Consider the following 26,194-nt stretch of genomic DNA (forward strand, 5'->3'; position numbering starts at 1 on the left):
AGTTGGTAAACTAAAATATGTCTGGAATATAAATCAAAATAGGATTCTTTTATCAGGGAAAATGCTTAAATATATATCTTTAGATCTCATTTTTTTATTTATTTTTGTAAATATTTATTTATTTGAAAGTCAGAGTTACAAAGAGAGAGGAGAGGCGGAGAGGCAGAGAGGCAGGCAGAGAGAGAGAGAGAGAGCGGTCTTCCATCCACTGGTTCACTCCCCAATTGGTCTCAATGGCCGGAGCTGCGCCGACCTGAAGCCAGGAGCCAGGAGCTTCTTCCAGGTCTCCCACGTGGGTGCAGGGGCCCAAGGACTTGAGCCATCTTACTGCTTTCCCAGGCCATAGCAGAGAGCTGGATAGGAAGTGGAGCACCCAGGTCTCGAACCAGCGCCATTTGGGATGCCGGCGCTTCAGGCCAAGGCGTTAACCCGCTGCGCCACAGGGCAGTCCCCTAAGATCATATTGGTTTAAAAATGATTGTAGTTCAGAGTTGGTGAACTCAAGGAGCTTCCATAGCCTCACCAGCTCATGGCAAGAGCCTCAGGTGATTACTGATGTCATTAAATAAGAGTGTCAATTGTTAAATCAACAACGGGAGTCACTGTGCACATGCTCCCCACAAAGGATCTCTGTCCTTAATGTGTTTTACTATGAGAGTTAACGATAACACTACTAGTCGAACAGTACTCTATATCTTGTGCAGGTGTGTGGGTGCAGTCTGTTGAAATCTTTGCTTAGTAAATACTAAGTTGATCTTCTGTATATAAAGATAATTGAAAATGAAACTTGATGAAGAGTGGGATGGGAGAGGGAGTGGGAGATGGGAGGGCTGCGGGAGGGAGGGAGGTTGGGGGGGAGCCACAACAATGCAAAAGTTGCACTTTGTAAATTCACATTTATTAAATAAAAAAAAATGATTGTAACAGGATTAGTTAGTGGCAGTTAAGCCACCTGTCAGTCAGAACATCCATGTCCCACACTGTGGTGCTTAGTTTTTTTTTAATTTTTTATTTTTTTTACTTATTTGAAAGAATTACAGAGAGAGGTAGAAACAGAGAGAGAGAGAGAGGTCTTCCATCCACTGGTTCACTCCCAAAATGGCCACAATGGCCAGGGCTGGGCCAGACTGTAGTCAGGAACCAGGAGCTTCTTCTGGGTCTCCCACATGGGTGCAGGGGCCCAAAGACTTGGGCCATCTTCCACTGCTTTCCCAGGCCACAGCACCAGCCCCTTAGCTTCTTTTTAAGTTTGTTTTTGTTTTTGTTTTGTTTTTCAAATTATTTGAAAGGCAGAGTGACAGAGAAAGAGAGAGCTCTTTCATTTTGTTGGCTCACTGTTTCAAACCAGCACTCTGATAGAGGATATGGAGCTTCCCAAAGGGCAGCTTTACCTGCTGCACCACAGTGCCTGCCATGAAGTGCCCAGCTCCAGCCCCCAGCTCTGGCTCTTGATTCCAGTTTCCTGTTAATGCAAACCCTGGGAGGCAGCAGTGATGGCCTGAGTAGTTGATTCCTGCCATCACACAGGAACCAGGCTTTTTAGCCCCCAGCTAATATTGGCATTTGGGAAGGGAGCCAATGGATGAGAGCTCTTAGTCTCTTCTCTTTCCTACAAAATTTTTATTAGAAAAAAAAGAATTTATACAAGCAGATATATCATTCACAGCTAAACTTTGACATAGTACTATATATTCAAAAATAAACAAAAAATATACACTTCTACATTTTGGATTACAGGCTTAAATTTAACCAACTCAAAATAACTGTATACTTTAATGCAGTTAAATCACTGAGTTTCTCATTTGAAACTTTTATATCATAAATTTTTATGGTTTAATGCAGATATTATCAAAATAAAATGCATAGATATAACACTAATGTAGTGAGCATCTAAACCCCAGTCTGTGTTGTCCAGTTCTATGATAAAGACATATAGAAGACCTATCATAAGTTGATTTGTATTAGGATGACTGTCTATTGTGGGGGACAGAAGGCATAAGGAGAAAGTGGGTTGAATTTATAAATCACAATTAACTACTGGAGTATATATTATGCCCTACTTTATTTTTTATTTCTTTAAAGAAATTGAAGTATTCCTATCCCTATTGATAGACATTATTAGATAATAAAATGGAATTATAGATATATACAATAGATTAAAATAGAATTAGATAACAAATAATATTAAATAGAATATCTACTGCTGCTTCCAATCTAATTTTTCAGCATAAGCTCAAAAGTCATAGTTGTATCTATTCCATCAGAGAAAATCTGCCAGCTGGTTCACTCTCCAAATCCTGCACCAGAGCTGGGAGCCAGACACTCAGTCTAGGTCTCCTACAAGGGTGGTGAGGACTCAGCTACCTCTCAACAAGAAGCAGGAATTGGGAGCCACAGAGGGGACTCCAACCCAGGTACTCCAACATACACGCAGGCATCTTAACCACTAGGCCAAACATTCACCTCTCAAAAACAATTTTAACTTCTACAAATAGAGGTCATCCTGAAAATTGAGAATGGCAGGGAAGGTCCTAGGCTAACTGATATAAGTGACCCAAAGAGTCCTCAGCCATGGAAGGCAGAAAGTAGTGATTCAATGAGCAATCACAGTTTAATCCACTCAGTTTTATCTTAGAGATAATCAAGAGACAAGTGCAGGGGCTGGCGCTGTGGTATGGTAGGTTAAGTCTCCACCTGCAGCAATGGCATCCAATAGGGGTGCCATTTCGAGACCCAGCTGCTCCACTTCCAATACAGCTCCCTGCTAATGGCCTGGGAAAGCAGTAGAAGATGGCCCAAGTAGCTGGGTCCCTGCACCCATGAGGGAAACACACTCTTGGTTCCTGGCTCGAGTCTGGCCCAGCCCTGGCTGTTGTGGCCATTTGGGGAGTGAATCAGCGGATGGAAGACTTCCCTCTCTGTCTCTCCCTCTCTCCATCTGTAACTCTACCTTTCAAATCAATAAATATTTTAAAGAGAGGAAGAGAGAACTAAATAAATGCAGTGACAAACATAATGCCAGAATTTCTACATAGAAAAGACTTTTATGGGAGTGATTTGATCATAAGGAGAAAGAAAATATTCATATATCAAGCTTCCAGTTGCTGCACAGATTGCACGTTTACTTAGGGTGACTTTGGGGGAAGCTGATAAGGATTAGGAAGTGGGGGGTAGTCAGGTCTCTTCAAGTCATTCCTTGAATTGCATCAGCCATGCCATAAAATGCTGCTTTCCTCCAAATTCAGAGAGCTAGCCTATTTATTTTCAAATGTTTCAAGGTGGGTATAATCACATTTGAACAAAAATTATTAGAAAAAATGAGTGTCATACGTCCATCATAATCAGATTCTCTCACTAAGCTTTCTTAAAACCAATATTTGAAGAAAAGTGTCAGTGAAGCCGTTAGTTCTAAATGGAATTAGCCCTCAATATAAAGTTCTCCTTTTTAATGTCTCCAATCTCAGAGTACTATTCATTGCTCTAGCTTTTTTATATCCTGCTCACTGTGTATTCATTAAATAACAACAGAGTAAACCAAAATACTAATCTAACTCTGTGTGTACACCAGAGTATCTGTTACAATGCATTTTATTGAACACACTATGAACTCACTCATAAGAAAAGACACACCGTAAGCCACCAGTAACATACTAAGAAACTTAAATGAATAAAATTACATCCCTGGCATCCAGCTCTCCTCTAACTAAAAGCTATCATAAATTAACCAACTACCCCCCAGTAATTCTGAATCACCTATATAAATAAGGCCTGTAACTGATCAATCCAGAGGAAAAAGGCAAAGTTGTTCATAAGAAAAATGATTGTTTGAGAAATTGGAGGAAAAAACAAGTTCTTTTGAAGCAGAGATGAATCCACATCTGAATATGCATCTGACCAATCACGAACTTAATGAGACTCTTGGAAAAACACACTGGCAGCACTGCCAGCGCTGGCCTGCCTTAGATAACAGGGACACAGGCTGTGTTCTACACATATGCTCCTCCTGATTTCAGAACCAGACTCAACCCCCCCACAGCCATTCATATTATAAAGTCACAAAATCAAATCACCACTATCAAATTGGTGAAAAGTACCTACAGAAAATTCAAGAATCCTGCAGGTTTTTAGCAAATGCTCCTGACAACCTTAACTCTAGAGTTTTCTGAGGAAACTGAGGAAGGAAACCAAATACTATCTTCATCTCACTATCTCTCATAAGACGAATGTGTTTGAAATTAAGACCATAAACTAAGGAATGAGATGGGAAGCTGGCTCTGTAATTTTCAAAAATGTGAAGTCCGAAAATGCATGCAAGAAAATTTCACACCAGTCAACTTTAAATATGGGGCACAAACCTGACAAAAGATAATAACAAGACAAACATATATAGGTCATGTCTCAACAAAATGCCACTATTGTTTCTTTCAGAGGAAAAATCAACTAAAATCATGTATTAACTTAGATACTGTTTAGATGTTTCTTAAGGAAATAAGAGAGGCAGTAAAAGCAATTTTCAATATGCAAAGAAAATTATTTTTACAGTATTTTGTTATTATATAAAACATTGTATCATTTTGCATATTGAGGGTAGGCCTATTTAAAACATTTATTCCCCACATCTCCTACTTGAACACAATAAATTTTTTTAAAGATTTATTTGTTTATTTATTTGAAAGTCAGAGTTACACAGAGACAGGAGAGGCAGAGAGAGAGAGGCCATAGCAGAGAGCTGGATTGGAAAAGGAGCAGCTGGGACTAGAACCAGCGCCCATATGGGATGCCGGCGCTTCAGGCCAGGGCGTTAACCCGCTGCACCACAGCGCCAGCCCCGAACACAATAAATATGACTTAGGTGTTTAACAAACATTCAGAATATATTGGCCCTTGGACCACAAGGAAAGAGAACAAATGCAGAAAGCAAACAGAGATTCGCCTAAAAGATGAAACTTTTTTAGACTACTTAAAAACAGACGGTTTCCACATATCAAACTTATCAAATGGAGCTTTTAGCTCTGTGTAGAATGGAAGCCTATTAAGTTTTTTTTTTTTTTCTTTTGGATAAAGATAGAGCTCATCTGCTGGTTTACTCTCCAAATACATGGAGCTTGGAGCTCAATCCAGGTCTCCTACATGGGTGGTAGGAAACCAATCACTTGTGTCACCACTGGGGCTTCTCAGGGGCCACATTAGCAGGAAGCCAGGATCAGCAGCCAAGAATCAAAAGCAGGCACTTGGATGTGGTATGTAGGGTATCTTAACCCTGTCTTAATCACTAGGCCAAACTCCTATTCCCTAAAAGGTTTTCCTAATCTACCATCAGCCATCATCTACCACTAACTGCTGCACACATTAATGGGACACTTAGGGCCTAAATCCTTTTAACAAACAAACTAAAGAAAACTCAACTGGTTGGCCATACTAATGAGGCTCAAGGAAAATTCAAAGCAAAGCAAACAAAAAATTCCATCAAGTTCCCTTGCACACTGAGCACTTTGCCCCATACTTCAAGTTAACAATATACAGAGCATTCTTAAGGTAAGAAAACTGAAAATAAAAGTAATATAAATGATAAGCACAGTTGGAACTGTATGTCCAAAAGTGCAGAGACGGCAAAGCATGAGCAGGTCTATTTGGTTGGTGAGTGCAGGTGGACAGATAACTGGGCCATTGTGTGCAAGAATTTACCTGTAAGCCATTCAACATAAAATAAAACACTGGTATAAATGTCAGGAGAATTTTGGTGAGACCTAAAGATTAAAAAGCCTGAATTCATGGAAAGTACAGTTTTGTTAGAGGAAGAAAGAATCAAAAGGTTAGAATGCTGAACTTGGATTCAACAATGAGTTCACTTTTATTAGAGGCAAAGATCTGCCGTACTTTTCCCAGTGGGGATAGGACTATGCCCATCTTTATCTTAATTACAAACTTCTGATGGAGGACACTCTGAGCTAGTGCTTTGATTCTAAGGCAATCTGATGTCCAGGTATTCTATCCATTTTTCTTGCCATTTATCGAGTGCTTACTGTGTGCCAGTCTGTTATACAGTCCACAAGGAGTATATGAATATCACCCCCAAGAAACTAGTTTATCAAACCAAAAATTTCACACCTAACAAAGAATTTATGTTTTCAATTACAGAAAAGGAAAATGAAGAGTACATCAAGTTTCCATTAGAAGTAGGGTTAACACTACCCTAACGTATCAGTCTTCCTTGATTAGAAGGATCAAACCAACTGAAATGTTTACCATGACTGAGAATAGAGAAAACAGTAACGAACGACAGCAATGAGTACAATATATCCTCAAGGGAGTATAAATCCACTATCATAATACCCAAGACACAAAACACAATTCTTGCAATTTTCCCTAAAAACAGAAGGAAGAAAATAGCAGCTGTGAAATCACCCAGACGTCTAAAAAAAGCTCAGCATCTCTTAAAAAAAAAAAAGGAAATTAAAAAACCCAATCTCCTAATCAGCAACACTTGCCAAGAACCGACAAGTCTCCACAGACTAGTCATTTATGGGAGGAGGGCACAGTGAGAGCAACAACGGGGCGACAGTCGTTGTCACGGGGCCAGAACCCCGGCCTCAGCAATTCGGGGCGCGTGGTGCCCGGCCAGCGGGACCCCGCGCGCGGGCCAGAGCTCCCCCGAGGAAGGGCCTGGGGGCGGCGCCGGGCGGGCGAGCCCGGAGCCAGGTCTCTCGGCAGGTACAACCGCCCGGGCCAGCACCGGCACGGATTTCCAAGCCGACAGATGCGCGAACTGAAAAAGGAGGTCACGACGCTCGGAGGACCGACTTAACCCTTCGCTCGCCGGCAACCGTGGCGACCAGAGGAGCAAAGCAGTGGATCCCTCCGGTCCGGGGATTTTTTTTTTTTTTTTTTTTTTTAACGATGCAGGTGTCTGTGGCAGGGAGGCCCGGAAGTCCTGCGAGGTCTCCCTCCACCCTGCAGATCCCGCCTGACTTCTGCAAACAGCCCCGCAGCCTGGGCATGAAGAGCCCGCTCTGCAGCTGCACCCAACACCGTCCCCGTCCGAAACCAGCAATTCTCCTCACCTGGCTCCCTTCCTCGGCTCCTGCCCACCGCACCACGGCTGACAAGACCCGGGGGAGCCCGTTTTCCCTCCTCAAAATGACACCCCAAGCCTAACTTTTTAAAAGGCTCCTCCGGCCCCAGTCCTCAACAGCACCGGGCCCTCCAGGGGCTCCTCAAGCCGCGTCCCGGCCCCTGCCCCTCAGCGCTCCGGCGTGCGAACGAGGCCCCTCCACGGTGCTGCTAGCGCCCCCAGCCCGGGGCCTGCGGGGGGCTGCAGACAAAGAGGTTGCGGCGCCGCAGCGGCCGCCAGGACCGTCCCCTCGGGGGACAGCGGCGCGCCCCCCGCCCCCCACACCGCGGCTCGCGCGCCGCCGCCGCCTCGCCTCACCGGTAGCTCCCGGGCCCGGGCTCCCGCGCCCGCCGCTGCTACAGCCAGACGAACAATGGCAGGAGGAGGCGCCGGCGTCCGAGGCTCGGGCCCTCTGCGGCTCGCGGGCCTGCGGGCTGCTGGCTGACTGACTAAACCCACTGGCTGAGGGAGGGAGGGAGCGAGCGAGCAGCAGCCCTAGCGCGCGCCCTCCCGCCTTCCCTCCGCGAGGCGAGGCCAGGCCGGCCCGCAGCCCGCCCGCCCGCCCGCGCGAGCCCCTCCCCGCCCCCCCCCCCCGCTCGCCACAACATTGTAGTAAATTCCTATTGGGCCGCGCCGGAGGGAAGGAGGGGGCCGGGCCCGCGGCCCGCCAGCCCATTGGCTGAGGCCAAGTTCTAGCTCCCTCGTCTCCCCCCCTCCTCTAGGTGGGTCAGGAGAGGGGAGGGGAAAAAAGAGGGGGAAAAAGCAAAGGGCTCGCCGCGTGTGCGCACGCGCAGCTCGAACCCGCTCTGGAGCAGCACCCACGTGGGAAATGAGGCAGGTAGTGCTCTGGCCGGAGAGGCGGCCTTTTCCTTCCGGCGGAGGACCAGGTACGAAGCCTAGATTTGGAAGTTTCGGGAAAGGGGAACTCACGTTAGAGGCTGCTCCCAGGCTACCCGCAACGGACTGCCCCCGAGGCACCTGGCCACCCCAGGTGAGGCACTCAGCTTGTAGGAGCCTCGGTTTCCCTCCCTGTCATTCCGTGATCTCCTGGCGGCTGTGCTGACACTGAGGCCTGGACTGGAAGCCATGTGCTGCGGCCGCGCCGTGATTCCGCCTGTTTGCTGCATTTAAGTGTCTCCTAATTCACCCTAGCACTCTCAGAATCAGCGGAATTCAGCGCTGCTCTGGCAAATGCCGGCTGCGCATTTATTTCTATCCAGTGGTTTCAGAGGCCTCTTCGCGCTCCCTACCAGGCAGGTCTCCGCAGGCTGCCGCTCCGCAGGGCAGAAAGAAGGCTCCTTTAAGCATGATGCGTATAAGGTAAGATGGGTTCCGGTGTTCCTCTTTTGAGATGAGGAGACTGAAGCCGGGAGACTGAGACCATCAGAGCCTGCAAATGCCCGCTAAGCTGTCCCTGGGATGTCAGCTCGGCCTCTGAACACGGACTGCCTGGGTACTTCCCGGCCTCCAGCCCTCCCTAACTGCTTGGTCTTCCCTGTGCCTTCTTAGTTTCTGGTTGCGCGTTTGACTTGGAGGTTAAGACGGCCACACTTCACACTGGAGTTAGGTTCCTGGCTCCAGCTCCTGACTTCAGCTTCCTGCTAACGCGGACTCTGGGAGACAACGTGATGGCTCAGGTGACAAAGTTCCCTCACCACATGGCAGACCTGGATTGAGTTCCCAGCCAAGCCCCCAGTCTCTGCTGTTTCAGGCATTTGGGAATGAGCCAGCAGATGGAATCACAATCTCTCTCTCTCTCTCTCTTCTCTCTCTTATTAATTATTCTTAAAAAAAATAATAATAAAAAACGAAACCAGGGCAAATAAGAGCCACTGTTAGATTCTGAGTTCTGGGGACAGTGTTGTGGCACTGCAGATTAAACTATGGCCTGCGGGCTGGTGCCATTGCACAGGGAGTTAAGCTCCCATCTGCAGAGCCAGCATCCCATACGGGCACCAGTTCAAGTCCTGGCTGCTCCACTTCTGATCCAGCTTCCCACTAGCATGCCTGAAAAAGCAGTGGAGGATGGCCAGGTCCTTGGGTCCCTGGCACCCACATGGGAGAGCCGGATGAAGCTCCTGGCTTCAGTCTGGCCCAGCCCTGGCTGTTGCGGCCATTGGGGAGTGAATCAGTGGATGAAAGATCTCTCTCTCTCTCTCTCTCTCTCTTTTTCTCTCTTTAACTCTGCCTTTAAAAAAAAGATAAATATTAAAAAAATAAAAAACAGGTTGGCGCCGCGGCTCAATAGGCGGCGCCGGCACACCGGGTTCTAGTCCGGTTGGGGTGCCGAATTCTGTCCTGGTTGCCCCTCTTCCAGGCCAGCTCTCTGCTGTGGCCCGGGAAGGCAGTGGAGGATGGCCCAAGTGCTTGGGCCCTGCACCCCATGGGAGACCAGGAGAAGCACCTGGCTCCTGCCTTCGGCTCAGCCCGGTGCGCCGGCAGCGGCGGCCATTGGAGGGTGAACCAACGGCAAAGGAAGGCCTTTCTCTCTGTCTCTTCTCTCTCCCTGTCCACTCTGCCTGTAAAAAATAAATAAATAAATAAAAATAAAAACAGTATGACCTGCAACACCGACATCCCATATGAGTACTGGTTTGAGTCTGAGCTGCTCCATTTCCAATCCAGTTCCTGCTAATGCACCTGGGAAAGCAGCGGAGGATGGCCCAAGTGCTTGGGCCCTGCGCCTGCATGGGAGACCAGGAGGAAGCACCTGGCTCCTGGCTTTGGATCGGCACAGCGCACCGGCCGCAGCGGCCATTTGGGAAGTGAACCAACAGAAAGAAGACCTTTCTCTCTGTCTCTCTCTCACACTGTCTAACTGCTGTTAGACAAAAAAAAAAAAAAAAAAAAAAAAAAAAAAAGGCAAAGTGCTATTCAACACCACACCAAAATCTGTTACCCAGGCAATAGAATCTGAAAGACCTGAATTCTAAGACTGACTTTTAATTCTTAGTCTAGAGATGGAAAGGATTTGTAAAGTTCTAACCTCACATGAGGAATCTTATTAACTAGATATGCACCATCACCTGTTAGAGTAAGTGCTTGCTCTCCAAGTATAGCTGGGCCTATCACACACAGGGGTGGGGCTTTAAGTAATGAACCCACCTGCCCTCCCAGATTCTCAGACCAGATGCCTGGTCCCAGCTCACCCCGCAGAGGCTACCTTCAGTACCAAGGTTAGTGGTCCCAACTGCCCTCATTGAGGCTGATTTCCCAGGCAGAAACAGCTCAGCTCCATGTTTACATCTGGGTGGCAGCTGTGCCATGATCCAAGGCCCGAGAGGGGATCTCCAGGGGCCATCTCTATTCCGCCTGCCAGCTGAGCCCACCACTAACTCCCCCACGACCCCTCCTGTTCCCTCCTAGGGAATACAGGCCCTGCTGGCTGCCTGTTAGCCCCTGGAGCAGTCAAGGGCACTAAGCAAAAAAAAAAAGAAAAAAAAGAAGATGCATGAAAGGGTCTTAATCCTTCCCTGTTGCAAACTGAGCTCAGCAAAAGCAAACACCAGCTGCACGAAAGAGGGGGAAATTAGATGGGGAAATTAGGTGGTGACCAGTAGGGAGGGCCAGGGAGGAGAGATGAGGCCTCCAATGACCTGGAAGAGATGAGATTGGAAGAAAGCGGGGATAAGGTGGGGGAACAGTTAGAGTCTGAACCATATCCAAATCTGGGCCGTGGGCAGATTAGAGACACAGCTGGCCTGAGCCCCCAGTGATAGGACTCATGGAAAACCTTTGTTGTAGAGGGCAGCAAGAGCTGAGGAAGGCTTTGAAAAGCCGGGCCCACCACGATGCGTTCTGAGCAGTCACTACTGAACTAAAAACCAATCCTGGTACCAAAAGCACCCGAAGAGAATGGCGTTCCATCCTGCCCTTGGTCATCAAGGTGCAGTCATTTTAGACCTTGTAAACAAAACTGATAAACAAGGTATAGCAACATGAGAAGCATTGTTCATCCAGTGGAATGCCTTTTAGGGGACTGTTTTTATTACAAGTACATGAACTGTTCCTAGAAAATACATTTAAATAAAAAGAAAAATGCAAATCACCACAAAGCCACCAATCAAAAATAACTACCACCAATATTTTGGGAGGAGACTTTTCTAATACTTTTTCTTATACTTTTTAATTTACCTGTAGGAAATTACTTATTTTATAGGTAAGAAGCATCAAATTGCAAGAATAAGACAACCACTTAGGATGCCCTCAGTCTGGGTACCAAGCCCAGCTCTGCTCCTGATTTCAGCATCCTGGTAAGCTGCACCCTGGGAGGCAGCCTTTGACAATTCAAGTACGTGGCCCCATACCATCTACAAGGGAGACCCGGATTGAGTTCCTGGTTTCAGACGCTGGCCTGGCCTACAAAAATCTCCCTGTGTCTCCATCTCTGCATTTTAAATAAATAAGTAAAAATAAGAATTTAGACTTACTGTTTTGGAATTTTCTGAACTTAACATATTTTGAATATTTGCATCTTTTTAAAAGATTTATTTACTTAGTTAAATGCAGAGCTATGGGGCAGGGTGTGTGGGGAGAGACCTCCATTTGTTAGTTCACTCCCTAAAAATCCACACAACAGCCAGGTCTGGGCCAGGTTGAAGCCAGGAGCCAGGAACTCCACCCAGGTCTCCCATACTGGTGCCAGAGGCTGAAGCACTTGGGCCGTCTTCTGCTACCTTCCCAGGTCATTAGTAGGGAGCCAGATGGTTAGTGGAACAGCCAGGATGCTGGTGTCACAGGTGGTAGCTTAACCCACTGCACCATAACACCAGCCCCTGCGTTATCATTTTTAACAGTACAAATGGCTAGACCAAAATTTAGTTAACCTGATTTAGATTGTTCCCCATTTTTCTCTCTCATAAATGATACTTGGCAAACATCCTTTAAATTACATCCATGATCTTTTGAGGATGCATTGGCTACAGCATTTTTTAAAAATTATAGCACACCACACTAACTGTTCCAGTCATCTTTCAATAAAGTCAGAAGAATCCCATCAGATAGAGTACAGTTATTGAATACAAACAACTTGTCTTTCATATTTGAAAACACAGAGGGTGGGTGTTTAACCGAGTGCCTGCATCCCACATCAGACTACCTGGGTTCAAGTCTTGGCTCCAGCTCCTGAGTTCAGTTCCCTGTTTATGCAAACCCTGAGCAGCAGAGGTGATGACCCAGGAAACCAGGCTCCAGCCACCCACGTGGGAGACTTGAATTAGTTCCTGGCTCCCAGTTTCAGCTTGGCCCAGTCTAGGTTGTTGCAGGCATTTGTGGAGTGAATCAGAAGATAGGAACACACGTACACTCTCTCTCTCTATTTCTCTCTCTGACTCTCAAAGGAAAAAAAAAATAACAGAGCATGTTTTAACTTCTATGATAGAATGCACTTTGCTTAACAAAAATTGTCTTAAAGAGTTTATCTGTGGGGCCGGCGCTGCAACACAGTGGGTTAACACCCTGGCCTGAAGCGCTGCCATCCCATGTGGGCACCGATTCAAGATCCGGCTGTTCCACTTCCTGTCCAGCTCTCTGCTATAGCCTGGGAAAGCAGTAGAAGATGGCCTAAGTCCTTGGGCCCCTGCACCCGCATGGGAGACCCAGAAGAAGTCCTGGCTCCTGGCATCAGATTGGCAGAGCTCCAGCCATGGTGGCCATTTGGGGAGTGAACCAGTGGATGGGAGACCTCTCTCTCTCTCTTTAAAGATTTTAAATAAATCTAAAAAAAAAAAAAAAGTTTCTCTGCATAGTAAAAAAAAAAAAAACCACTAAATGTGGTTAAAATCTATAGATTATGGTTACATGGAAACACTCCAAGAAACAGGGAGCAAAAGTAATTGCTTTGTTAAATTGGATCTGCTGGACGGTGGCTAAGGCATTCCCCTAGGCCTCTAGACTCACAGGATGTTAGAACTTGTTAGGCCCTCGGAGATCATCAAGCCCAAGCTACTGACTTTTAAACAGATTAAGAAATAGGCCCAGAGACTGGTAGACACTTGTCCATACAAGGTCACACAACACAATGATGGCAGTACTCAAAGTTGAACCTAAATCTTTCAACCCCTACAGCACGAAACTGTATACAGCCTTTTTCCAAGTCTAGATAACTACATTTATTCTCCAAAGCTACAGACTAAGCTAAATTCTATCTCCATAAAACCTAGGAGCATCTGTGCTATGCCTCAAAGATAATTTATTATTAAAAATAGTAATGGGGGGGGGCGGCCAGCACCGTGGCTCACTTGGTTAATCCTCTACCTGCCACGCCAGCATCCCATATGGACACTGGGTTCTAGTCCCAGCTGCTCCTCTTCCAGGCCAGCTCTCTGCTGTGGCCCGGGATGGCAGTGGAGGATGGCCCAAGTGTTTGGGCCCCTGCATCCGCATGGGAGACCAGGAGGAAGCACCTGGCTCCTGGCTTCAGATCGGCGCAGCTCCAGCCGTGGCGGCCATTTGGGGGGTAAACTAATGGGAGGAAAACCTATTCTCTGTCTCTCCCTCTCTCTGTAACTCTACCTCTCAAATAAATAAATAATTAAAAAAAATAGTAATAGGGGCCGGCACCGTGGCATAGCAGCCAAAGCTGCGACCTGCAGTGCCTGCATCCCATGTAGGTACCGGTTCCTGTCCTGGCTGCTCCACTTTCCATCCATCTCCCTGCTAATATACCAGGGAAAGCAGCAGCATATGGCCTCTGCATCCACATGGGAGACCCAGAAAAAGCTCCTGGCTTCTAGCTTTGGATTGGCCCAGCTCCAGCCATTGCAGCCATTTGGGTAGTGAACCAGCGGATGGAAGATATTTCTCTATGTCTCTGTCTCTGTCTCTCTGTCTCTCTCTCTCTCTCTGTAACTCTACCTTCCAAAATAAATAAATAAATATTTAAAAAGAAAATAACTGGAGACAAGTATTTGGTGCAGTATTTAAGATACCACTTGGGATGCCCACAACACATACCAGAATGCCTGGGTTAGAGTCCCACTCTCAATTCCAGCTTCCTGCTGGTGCACACCCTAGGAGACACCAGCTAATAGCTCAAATACTTGAGTCTCTGCCACCCACATGGAAGAATGGCATTGAATTCCTGGTTCCTGGCCTCAGATTGGCCCAGCCATGACTGTTACAGGAGTTTGGAGAATGAACTAATAGCGACAGATCATTGCCTATCTCTGACTCTCTGCCTTTCAAATAAATAAATAAATGTACTTAAAAAGAGAAAATTTATAGAAAATAATAACAACTACGTATTACATGAGTTAGTTACTATGTGCCAGGCACAGACAAGGGTCTTCAAAAGCTAATGGAAATACACCAGCAAAAGGGACGGCCTCTTGAATAAATAATGCTGGAAAAACTGGATGTCCATATGCAGACGACTAAAACTTGATCCCTCCCTCTCACCCCATACAAAAATCAACTCAAAGGGCTGGTGTTGTGGTGCAACAGGTTAAGCCACCACTTGCAACACTGGCATACCTTATTACAGTGCCAGTTTGAGTCTTGGCTGCCCCACTTCGAATGCAGATCCCTGTTAATGTGCCTGGAAAAGCAGTGGACTATGGCCCAAGTACTTGGGTCCCTGCCACCCATGTGGGAGACATGGATGAAGGGCCAGGCTTCAGCTTAGCCCAGTCCCAGCCATGGCAGCCACTTGGAGAGAGAACCAGCAGATGGAAGAGTTCTTTCTCTCTCTGTCTCTCCCTCTCTCTGTCACACTGCATTTCAAATAAGTTAATAAAATTTTAAGAATATCAAGTCAACATGGATCAAACATCTGAATGTGGGGCCAGCATTGTGGCATAGCAGGTAAAGCTGCCACCTGCAACACCAGCATCCCATATGGGCTCTGGTTCAAGTCCCAGCTGCTCCACTTCTAATCTAGCTCCCTGCTAATGGCCTAGGAGAGGAGTGGAGGATGGCCCAAGTTGGACCCCTGCCACCCATGTGAGAGATCTGGATGAAGCTCCTGATTCCTGGCTTCAGCCTGACTCAGCCCTGGCTGTTGTAGCCACTTGCGTAGTGAACCAGCCAATGGAAAATTCTCTCTCGCTCTCTCTCTGTAACTTTGACTTTTAAATAAATAATTTTTAAAAAAAATATATAAATATAAGACACAAAACTATAAAACTACCAGAAAAAATCACAGAGGAAACACTTCAAGACAACAGTAGAGGCAATGATCTTTGCATAAGATCAAAAAGCACAGCCAACAAAAGCAAAATTGGACAAATGGGTTGATACGAAACTCAGGGGGGCTGGCGCTGTGGCATGGTGGGTAAGGCCATCGCCTGCAGTGCCAGCATCCCATAAGGGCACCAGTTCAAGCCCTGGCTGCTTTACTTCCAATCCAGCTCTCTGCTATGGCCTAAGAAAGCAGTAGAAGATGGCCCAAGTGCTTGGGCCCCTGCACCCACGTGGGAGACCCGGAAGAAGCTCCTGGCTCCTGGCTTCAGATTGGCACAGCTCCACCACTGCGGCCAATTGGGGAGTGAACCAGCGGATGGAAGACCTCTCTCTCTCTCTCTCTGCCTCTCCTTCTTTCTCTGTGTAACTCTTTCAAATAAATAAATTAAAAAAAAAAAAGAAAAGAAAAAGAAATTCAGAAGCTTTTACACAGCAAAGGAAACAATCAACAGTGTGAAAAGACAACCAACAGAACGGGAGGAAATATTTACAAACTATTCATCTGACAAAGGATTAGCATGTGGAATATATAAGGAACTCGAAAAACTGAACAGAGTTGGGCTTTTGGCGTCGCAGTTAAGATGCCTGCTTCCACAGCAGAGTACCTGGTTTTGCTACCTGGCTCTGGCTCCTGACATCAGCTTATTGCGAAATGCAGACGCTGGGAGGGGTGGTGATAGGGGTGACTGGGTCCCTGCCACCAATGTGGGAGCTTTGGCTTCAGTCCCATCCAACAGTCTAACCAGTGCAAATATTTGGGGACTGAAACAACCAATGAGATCTCTCTCTCTCCCTCTCTCTCCCTCTCTCTCCTTCTCCCCTTCTGTTTCTCTCTATCTCTCACATTAAAAAATAAATACAAACTCAGCAACAATAACAAAAAATCCATTTAAGAAATGGGCAAAGGATCTGAACAGACCTTTCTCAGAAGAACACAAATAGCCAGCAGAGATATGAAAACAATGCTCAGTATCACTGCCATCCAAACCGCAATGAGCTATCATCTCACTCCAGTTAGAATGGCTTTTATCAAAAAGACAAAAACCAGCAAATGCTGGTGAGGATGCAGAGAGAAGGGAGCCCCCTGCACAGCCAGTGGGAGTGCAAATTTGCACAGCCACCATGGAGAACAGTGTGGCGGTTCCTCAGACAGCTAGAAATAGATCTACAACATGACCAGGCTGTCCCACTTCTGGGCATGTATCTGAAGGAAATGAAATCAGCATATGAAAGAAATACCTGCACTCCCACACTCTTCACAGTATCATTCACAACGGCCAAGACAGGGTATCAACCCAGGTGTCCATCATTGGATGAATGGATAAAGGAAAGATAGTATATACACACAAAGGAATATTATTCAGCCACATAAAAGAATAAAATCCTGACTACTGTAGCAAAATGGATAGAACTGGAGGTCATTATTATAAGTGATGCTAAGTGTCTGATAAACCAGGCACAGAAACTTAAGTACCGCATATCCTCTTTCATATAAAAAAGTTGATCTGAACTTAGGGTAGCAATTAAGAGGGTGAGCAGTGTGGGGGGAGGGGAATAGAGGGAGGTGGGATAAAGGGTACCAAACACAGCTTGATAGAAGGAACATGTCCTATTGTTCCCCAGCATGGTGGGACAATAATAGTTCACAAAAATGCACTGTATGAAGACCTGGAGAGAGGAGCTGGAAGGCTCCAAACATACAGGCGGGACAAGGAGACGGAAGCTATGGCCTGATTTGATCAGTTTACGCAGTATACAGGTGTTGAAATAGTGCACTGTAGCCCACAAAAGTGCACAGTTATTGCATGCTAACAATGTTTCAATATAGATTTCTTTTTAAGATTTATTTTATTTATTTGAAAGAGTTAGAGAGGTAGAGACAGAGAGAGGTCTTCCATCTGCTGGTTTACTCCCCAGATGGCCGCAATGGCCGGAGCTGCGCCGATCCAAAGGCTGGATCCAGGAGCTTCTTCTGGATCTCCCACGTGGGTGCAGGGGCCCAAGGACTTGGGCCATCTTTCACTGCTTTCCCAGGCCATAGCAGAGAGCCAGATCGGAAGTGGAGCAGCCAGGACCAGAACTGGCACCCATATGGGATGCCAACGCTTCAGGCCAGGGTGTTAACCCACTGCGCCACAGTGCTGGCTCCTGAATATAGTTTTAAAACATTTCTGGAAAATGCATATGATTAAAAAACTAAGCAGTGGTTTCAAAATTTGTTTGCACCAAAATGAAGTTATCTTTTAACTCTGTTGTTCCACAAATGTTTTGAAGGACCCACCTACTAAGTGCCTTATACATAATATTGCATTTAGCCTCATAGCAAACTTTCAAAGTATTATCAGCCTCAATTATAGGGGAAGAGACCACAGACTAGAAATGTTCGGTGATTTGCCCCACTGCACACATGACACTGGGTCTGCATGATGCCCCCATGCCCTGCTCCACACTGTGTTCACAGCACTCTCAGGAAAGCGATGGGAAACGATAGGGGTGGGCAATGCCACATCTGTCCCAAGACCCCAGTGAAAGGCTGCTGTGACAGCTTCGGACTGTAGCCCTGGAACACCCAAGGAGGGACTGAAGGGCCTGGCGTTCAACCCCCCACCCCCTTTCTCACCAGCATTGGTGAGCCCAGTGAGCCTAATGACCCTGATCCTGCAAAGCTTCAAGCTCCCTCGGGCTTAACCCACTAATTCTCTATCCCTAGGGCAGGAACTCAAGTCCTCCAGAGCTCCCCAAGAGACACAGAGAGGCTCAGGGCAAACTGCTAGCTGAGATGCCTCTCAAAGCGTCATTAAAGTCAGGCTGGAGGGGAAGAGGACCGAGAAGGAAGCAGAGGGCACTGGGGACCCAGGCATGGACCTGCGCAGGGAGCTACAGGGAAGCAGAGGGCACTGGGGACCCAGGCATGGCCACGGTCGACCTGCGCCCCAGGCCTTCGGAGCTGCTGCGGGAGGACAGTCCCTAAGCCCAGCCAGCACTCGGCATTCAGTGTCCAACTTCCCAGTCGGTGACCGGGAGCATTTTAGCGAAGAAAGAGAAATACAGATGCCAAATACACTGCCGCCTTGGATCTGCCATATGTTCACCGTGGGACTCTGGGCAAATCACTGATCTCCATCAGCCCAGGCTGCCATAACGAAATACCACAGGCCGGGGCCTTAAATAACCACGCTGATTTTCTGAGAGTTCCGGAGGCTGCAAGTGTAGGGTAAGGGTCCAGCTCGGTCCGATCCTGGTGAGGCCTCCCCCGTTGGGGCTTGCAGGCGGCCACCTTCTTCCTCCCCACATGGAGGCCCCACCCTCAAGGTCTCCTCTCACCCTAATCACCACCGCCGCCCCACCCCCCAGGCTCCATCTGCAAATCCAATGGCATTGGGAATCAGGGCTTCACCTGTGCATGCTAGAGGGACACAAACAGTCAATGACGGGCTCTCTGGGCTCTCTTTCTTCACCAGCCAAATGGAGGCGGCCACGCCTACCCAGGCTGTCTTACAGGGTAGCAGCGGGGGTGGGGAGAGTGTGAAAGGGTTCTGCAGATCACAAAGCCCCAAACCTGCAGTGAGTGCGATTTTTCTTTTAAATCTGCTATAAGGGGCCAGCGCTGTGGTGTAGTAGGCTAAGCCTCCACCTGCAGTGCCCGCATCCCACGTGGGTGTTGGTTCGTGTCCCCGCTGCTGCTCTTCCGATCCAGCTTTCTGCTAATGGTCTGGGTAAGCAGTGGAAGATGGCCCAAGTGCTTGGGCCCCTGCACCCGCGTGGGAGACCCAGAGGAAGCTCCTGGTTCCTGGCTTCGGATCGGCACAGCTCTGGCCGTTGCTGCCATTTGGGGAATGAACCAGTGGATGGAAGATCTCTCTCTCTGTCTCTCCTTCTCTCTGTCTGTAACTTTACCTCTCTAATAAATAAATAAAATCTTTTAAAAAAAATCTATCAACCAAGCAGAAAAAAATCCTCAACACCAAGGCGCAATCCTCCCTGGAGGTGAGCACACGCGGCCCCACCTTTCTTCGCACACATTCCCTGAGCAGTGTCCCAAGCACCTTCTGTGCAGCACGTCCCTGAGCCTCACAGCGGCTCCTGCCGAGGCTCTCCCTACCACTCCCACTTTACACACGAGGAAGCAGGATTTCAGAGGAGAGAAAACCTCGCCCCCAAGATCACCCAGGAAGCAAGCGTCAGTAAGGCCTTGAACTCGAGTCCACCTGGCCCTTCTCACCCGTTACAGCTTGCCTTCGTTTCCGTGATGGTTACTATGATAATACCAACAACACTGGGCACAGCGCTGCTGCAAGTCAGGTACTTAACTCACACTCTCTTCTCAAATTTGACAACAACCCTAGGGAGTGGGCACAAAGATTTAAATCCCATTTTCTGGCTTTGGGAATGGAAATCAGAGAAGTAAAGTAATTTATTCACTGTCACACAGCTAGGAAGGGGTATAGTAGGGAAAGCAGGTCTGACTGCAGAAGCCAGTGCCTTGCCCACTCCACTCGCCTGCCTCTCTTCCCCAGGGAAGCCAAGCAAGCACGCCCAGCTGCCTTCGACAGATGAGAAAGTCGAGGCCCCAGCAGAACAGTGGGTGTGCTGAGGTCTCCCAGCAAGTCAGCAGCTGAGACTTAACCCCAGGCTCCCAGTTTCAAGCCCATTGTTCATGTTCCCCACTCACAGTGCCTGAATCCGGAGCATCAGAAAATGCCTCGCCCGCTGGATGTGTGTAACCCTCCTCCGCTAGCTCTCCTGGGCCGGGAGGGGGAAACCCTTCTACATCAGACCAGGAATGGAGAGCTGAGGCTGTGCAGGTACTGCCCGGACAGGACCACAGCTGAGCTGGGGACCCACGCACCCCTACCTCTGGGCACCTCTGTTCTGGTCTCCCCAAGTCAGACCCAGAGCTGGGAAGTGGGGCGCTCCAGAGGAAGCTGCTCCAGGCCTGGGCCCCCACTGGCCAGCACAGCTGCCTGCTGGGATTTCTGCTGAAAAATGCAAAGCTGGATCCTGTGGGCCTAAGTGCTAATTACCAATAATGACATAATCACCATTGTAGGCCCAACAGCCAAACAGCCCCAACTAGAAATTCTGCATAGCTCAGGCTCAGGAACAAAAGATTTGGGCACTGCAACTGAAACTGATGCCCTGGCAGAAAGCAGAAGCAGCCAAAGGGCCTGGGGTTGACCCAGCCAAAGGATTATCTGTCAAATGGAAGGGTGGATGACCGCTTTCTCTTCCTGTCATACATTTATTTATTGAGAACCTACTACGTGCTCAGCACTGTGCTAAAGCCAGATGAGGCTTCCTTGATTCATTAGTTCACTCCACAAATACTGCCGGGGCACCTACCCTGTGCCGTACACCCCGCTAGGTATAAGGGATATGACACTGGACAGGGATGACCAAAGTCGTCATCGTCATCACTGAGCGTCCATTCCAATGGGAAAAGACAGGTCATAAACAAATAACAAGTGTCCAAGAGTGGTAAGTGCTACAAAGAAAACAAGCCTGAAGGGGGGTGAAGGAGTGCTGAAACTTACAGAAGAGAAGGTGTCACATAAACCACACAGGTAAGGAGAAAAGACAGCAAGTCAAGAAAACGGATGGGAGGCCGGCGCCGTGGCTCAATAGGCTAATCCTCCACCTTGCGGCGCTGGCACACCGGGTTCTAGTCCCGGTTGGGGCGCTGGATTCTGTCCCGGTTGCCCCTCTTCCAGGCCAGCTCTCTGCTATGGCCAGGGAGTGCAGCGGAGGATGGCCCAGGTGCTTGGGCCCTGCACCCCATGGGAGACCAGGAAAAGCACCTGGATCCTGGCTCCTGCCATCGGATCAGCGCGGTGCGCCGGCTGCAGCGGCGGCCATTGGAGGGTGAACCAACGGCAAAAGGAAGACCTTTCTCTCTGTCTCTCTCTCTCACTGTCCACTCTGCCTGTCAAAAAAAAAAAAAAAAAAAAGAAAAAAAGAAAACGGATGGGGTTAGAGTATTCCAGGCCCAAGGACCGGCGAGTGCAAAGGCCCTGGGGTGGGAGTGTGCTGCTGGGAGTGCCTAAGAGCAGACCGTCATGATGTGACTGCATGCGATCACACAGAGCTGGAGGGTAAAGGAGTCAGACACAGGCTCAGCAGCCCCTGTGTTGCTCTTAAGCTCAGGACAGCTCTGGAAGGAACATTCTGCTCCCCGTCCGCCCCATTTTACCTGTGATGGACTGAGACCCAGGTAGGAGAAGGAAAGATCTCACGAAACACAGCCAGAAGGGGCAGGTCTGTCTGAGGCCCCTTCTGCAGCCTCCTGCTCCTTTTGTCTCTGCAAATCCTAAATATTAACTGGGTGAGGGGCTGGCACTGTGGCACAACGGGTGCTGCCTGTGATGCCAGCACCCCATTTGGACGCTGGTTCTAGTCTCAGCTGCTCCACTTCCAATCCAGCTCCCTGCTAATACACCTGAGAAAGCAGTGGATGATGGCCTAAGTGCTTGAGCCCCTGCAACCACATGAGAGACCCAGAAGAAGCTCCTGGCTCCTGGTTTCAGCCTGGCCATTGTGGCCATTGGGAGAACAAACCAGCAGATGGAAGATATTTCTCTCTCTCTCTCTCTCTCTCTCTCTCTCTTTCTCTCTCTCTCTCTCTAACTCTGCCTTTCAAATAAATAAAATACATCTTAAAAAAAATATATTAACTGGTGAGTGAATGAATGAATCCTGCCCATTCCCCAAGCCCTGCCTTGTCAGCGAGCTGTTTTCTGCTTGGCTTTCTGGTCTCAACTAATCACAGAGTAACAACAAGCCCGGCGTGTCAGCCACAGAGCGCACGCTTCACACAAATTACCTAACTCACCCTTAAATAATCCTGCGAGGAGGTGCTAGTACCTATCTCATCTGGTAGCTGAGAAATCTGAAGCTCACGGAGGAAGAACAGCTTGTGAGAGGTCCCACGGCTGGTAAGGGGTGGCACTAGGATTTAAACCAGGGCTGTGCGCTCCCAAATCCCTATTCGTAATCCTGTATTAGTAGAAACCTCTCACATCAATGCACTCCTCCCTCACAAATCAGAACGCGAAGGCTCAGGGACAGCAGATGATTCGCCCACGGTGGCCCGTGCTCCAGCCTATGGGACCTTTGGGGCCCACCCCCCAGCCCCTGCAGGAGTCTGGTGTCATCCAGTCCACCTCTGCCCCTGCAGCCCAGGCCTGGGTACTGCAGATCATCTCTCTGCTTCCTCTGCTTTCCCAAGCGTCCGCAGCAGCACCCAATGGATCAGAGCAGGCTGCAGGAGACCGCCCCAGCCGGCCGCGGGAGGAGGCGGTGGGACGGGCCGGTAGGAGGTGCTGAGCTTTTAATCAGGTGTGTCTGTTCACTAGGAAGCCTTATCCGATACACCGCATCCAAAGACCCGGGGAGGGACGGGGCAGCAGTGACAACAGCGTAACGGTCGCTGCTTAGCGCCGCCGGGGACCACCTGCAGCCTCAGTCACACTATTTCCCATCCGCTCCCTTCTACAGCAGAGAAGCTGAGGCTCAGAGAGGTAAAGTGACAGCCAAGGTCACTGCACCACACCTGTGCAGGGGGCAGCGCACTAGGGATCAAGAGACCTGGGCTCCAGCTCCCTGACCTTGCGCCATCAGCCACCGGCTCTAGACCCAAAGGTACCTGGTGACCAGCACCTGCTGGATGATCCAGGACCCTCAGGGATCCAGCCCTGCCCTGACCACGGGACCCCCAGAGACACAGGACATCAAGCTCACTCTTTTCCCAAGCACCAGGGAAACGGGAGCCTAATTATCAGCTTCCGGGGGTGGGGGAGGACATAAGGCCACATACTTTCCAAATATTTGTCCCTGTTTCAGGACCTGCAGCTGGTTTTGGCCTCCAGCCACGGAGCGCCCAGGCCTCAGGACTGAGAGTCCTTGGGCCTGAGGCCAAAGGGGAGCAGAGGTAGGAGGGCAGCCTACCAGGCACGGGGCCAGGACCCCTCTGGAGATTTGGGCTTGTTTCTTAATCTTTTCCTTCCTTTGTTGGCCAGAGCTGGCTGCCAGGCGAGGCAGGGGAAGCAGTGGGTGTGGCTGCGATTAAGGGGTCCAAATAATGACAATTTAATTGTAGCTCCTTTTATGGCTGCCCATGACATGTAGACACTAGCCCAGGCCATGTGTGGGGATTATCTCATTGAAGTTCCACCCCACCCTGCGAGGAAGGCCTGCTGGACCCATTTTACTGAAGTGGAAACTGGGGTGCAGAGAGGGCAAGTGCATGGCGGAGGGCCACACAGCAGGTAACACAGGTTGTTGACTCCTGAGAGAGGCAGCACCGGGTCTGACTTGGGGGTGGGGGAGGGAATGAGAGGAAGGGAGAACGGGGGGGAGCAGGGTGGGAAGGAGGAAGAGGCAGCTTTGAGGGTGCAGGAAGGAAGGGAGCCAGCGGCCGCCCCCAAAGCCCTGCATGATGTGGGCCCTGCTTCCCGGCTGGCCTCCAAGCCTGCACCTCCCTTTATGTTCCAGCCATACCCAATAGCAGTGCTCGTCCGCCTGAGTCCTTGCACGTGCCGTTCCCTACACCTAGAAGGTTGTTCCCTCCACTGATCACCTAGAGAGCTCTTATTCATCCTTCAAACCCAGCTCAGCTCGCTCTCTCTTCTCCTGAAAGCTTACTTATTTACTTGGAAGGCAGAGTTAGGAAGAGAGGGAGAGACAGAGAGAGAGGTCTTCCATCTGCTGGTTCACTCCTGAAATGGCTGCAACAGCCAGGGCTGGGCCAGGCAGGAGCCAGGAACTCCATTTGGGTCTTCCTTGTGGTGGCAGGAGCCCAGACACTTGGGCCATCTTCCACTGCCTTCCCAGGCACGTTAGCAGAGAGCTGGATCAGAAGTGAAACAGCAGGGACACGGACTGGCGCCCCTACGGGATGCTTGCGTCATAGGCAGCAGCTTAACCCACTGCGCCACAGTGCTGGGCCCAGCTTAGCTCTCTTTTCCCCTGATGCCTCCGAAGAGTTAACCAGCTGCTCCCCTGGGCTCACTGCACCTGAGGAGCAGGAACTCCGTCTGAGTCACCTTTGTGTCCCCAGAATCTTACAAGGCAGCTTAATAAATGTTGTTTGTCTCTAGCTGCGCTGTATCGTTGAATCTTCAAGGCAGGCAGAACAGGTTTTCTTTTCTTTTTTTTTTTTTTAATGTTTATTTGTCTTTACTTGAAAGGCAGAGAGAGAGAGAGAGAGAGAGAGAGTATCTTTTTCTTTTTTTTTTTTTTTTGGACAGGCAGAGTGGACAGTGAGAGAGAGAGACAGAGAGAAAGGTCTTCCTTTGCCGTTGGTTCACCCTCCAATGGCCGCCGCGGCCGGCGCGCTGCGGCCGGCGCACCGCGCTGATCCGATGGCAGGAGCCAGGAGCCAGGTGCTTTTCCTGGTCTCCCATGGGGTGCAGGGCCCAAGCACCTGGGCCATCCTCCACTGCACTCCCTGGCCACAGCAGAGAGCTGGCCTGGAAGAGGGGCAACCGGGACAGAATCCGGCGCCCCAACCGGGACTAGAACCCGGTGTGCTGGCGCCGCTAGGCGGAGGATTAGCCTAGTGAGCCGCGGCGCCGGCCGAGAGAGAGTATCTTAAAACCACTGTTCATTCCCAAAATGCCCACAACAGCCAGGGCTGAATCAGGCCAAAGCCAGGAGCTGGGGACTCCATCGGGATCACCAGCATGGGTGGCAGAGGCCCAAGTAGCTTGGCCATCACCTGCGGTCTCCCTGGATGCATTCGCAGGAAGCTGGATTGGAAGCAGAGAAGCCAAGGCTCAAGGCAGTACTCTGATATGGGATGCAGGTGTCCCAAGCGATGGTTTACCCCAATGTGCCACAATACCCACTCCAACAGGTTTCCTCATCCTCGCTCCCAAGAAAAGGAGACGGGCAAGAGAGCAGGAGTGAGCCGTGAAGTCACCCAGGCAGGCAGTGGCCGGCTTCTCAGCGCCACACAGCCCCTGCCAGGCCCGTCAGTCACCCCAAGGAACACCCAAGGCAGGAGCGGGAGCCATGGGTCCTTGCGGCCAGAGGCCTTGCCCTGGTGTCCAGCTCAACACAGCTGCTGAGTGGGGAGCGGCTGCCCGGGCTGCAAGGAGCAGGTGAGGGGCTCTGGCTCCCCCTCCCAGATACGCGCCTCGGTCAGAGACCCCAGGATCTCACTCTCCCCTCCATCCTCTCCTGCATGCCCACCACAGTCCACTATCACGTCCTGCTGGCTCTGCCCCCTACACAGACCTCACACCTGCCCAGAGTTCCTCAGCCCTGGCACAGCCCCAGCCCTAAGACCTTGGCATCTCTCAGCTGGACAGCTGCTCCTGCCCCTGCCCCTTCCAGCTCCCTATCCAGTGGCTTCCCATTGTGTGGGTCAAGTCCCCCTAATTCTGAGCCCATCTTTCCAGCTGCCTTCCCCCAAGTGCAGGTCATGGTTCTGGACCGTGCTACACGCACTGGCTTCCACTGGCAATGTCCTTTCCCCTGGTCTCTGCCTAAGACACACAGCAGCAATCTTGCTGCTTTCTCAGCCCTTCTCCCCAGCTGTGCTCCAAGCTCCCAGCAAACAGATTCAGCTCTGTGCCCCCCCTGCCCAGCACAGGGCCTGGCACACACTGGACACAGGAGAAGAAGACAACCAGGAAGGGAGGCACCTTCTCACTTCCGAGAGACAGCCTCCCTCCCTGCACCCCACAGGTGCCTTCTGGAACCTGTCCCACCGGGTTGCTTTCCACCTGTCCCCAGCAGTTCCCTCCCAGACCTGATTACTGTCCCGAGAGAGACAGCTTTATAATCCCCAAATAATACTGATCGTTATAATTACAACAATCACTACTACCATTCATTGAGTGCTCACCAGGTGCCTCATTATGTAATTCTCACAAGAACCCTAGGGAGGGAGGGAGGTTC

At 49.5% G+C, this 26,194-nt stretch overlaps 1 protein-coding gene and 1 long non-coding RNA gene across 50 annotated transcripts in view; one reads left to right on the forward strand and one right to left on the reverse strand.

The window, feature by feature from the left end:
- EPB41 (erythrocyte membrane protein band 4.1) overlaps positions 1-26,194 on the reverse strand; it is a 228,658-nt gene that overhangs the window by 194,624 nt on the left and 7,840 nt on the right. For 10 of the 48 annotated variants that reach the window (XM_089301167.1, XM_089301163.1, XM_070078926.2 and 7 more), the window contains exon 1: positions 7,430-7,680. The exons of 24 other annotated variants lie outside the window; for them this stretch is intronic. Coding sequence is in view for 12 of the 24 variants with exons in the window: in XM_089301150.1 (XP_089157276.1) it covers positions 8,042-8,238 (197 nt within the window). In the remaining 12 variants the exon portion in view is untranslated. Of the gene's footprint in view, positions 1-7,061; positions 7,192-7,429; positions 7,688-8,041; positions 8,313-26,194 lie in introns of those variants that run through there. 14 more of the 48 variants (XM_070078922.2, XM_089301158.1, XM_089301159.1 and 11 more) reach the window with 10 other exon arrangements.
- On the forward strand, positions 7,885-8,757 carry LOC149125771 (uncharacterized). Of its 2 annotated transcripts, none has more exons than XR_016211179.1 (3): positions 7,885-7,998; positions 8,365-8,431; positions 8,621-8,757. It is a non-coding gene; the product is annotated as an uncharacterized LOC149125771 (long non-coding RNA). The 2 variants fall into 2 exon arrangements; XR_016211178.1 differs by having other exon boundaries at positions 7,969-8,102.

The sequence above is a fragment of the Oryctolagus cuniculus genome, chromosome 7, assembly GCF_051225735.1.
Source record: "Oryctolagus cuniculus isolate XC-2025 breed Fujian yellow rabbit chromosome 7, ASM5122573v1, whole genome shotgun sequence".
Lineage (NCBI taxonomy): Eukaryota > Metazoa > Chordata > Mammalia > Lagomorpha > Leporidae > Oryctolagus > Oryctolagus cuniculus.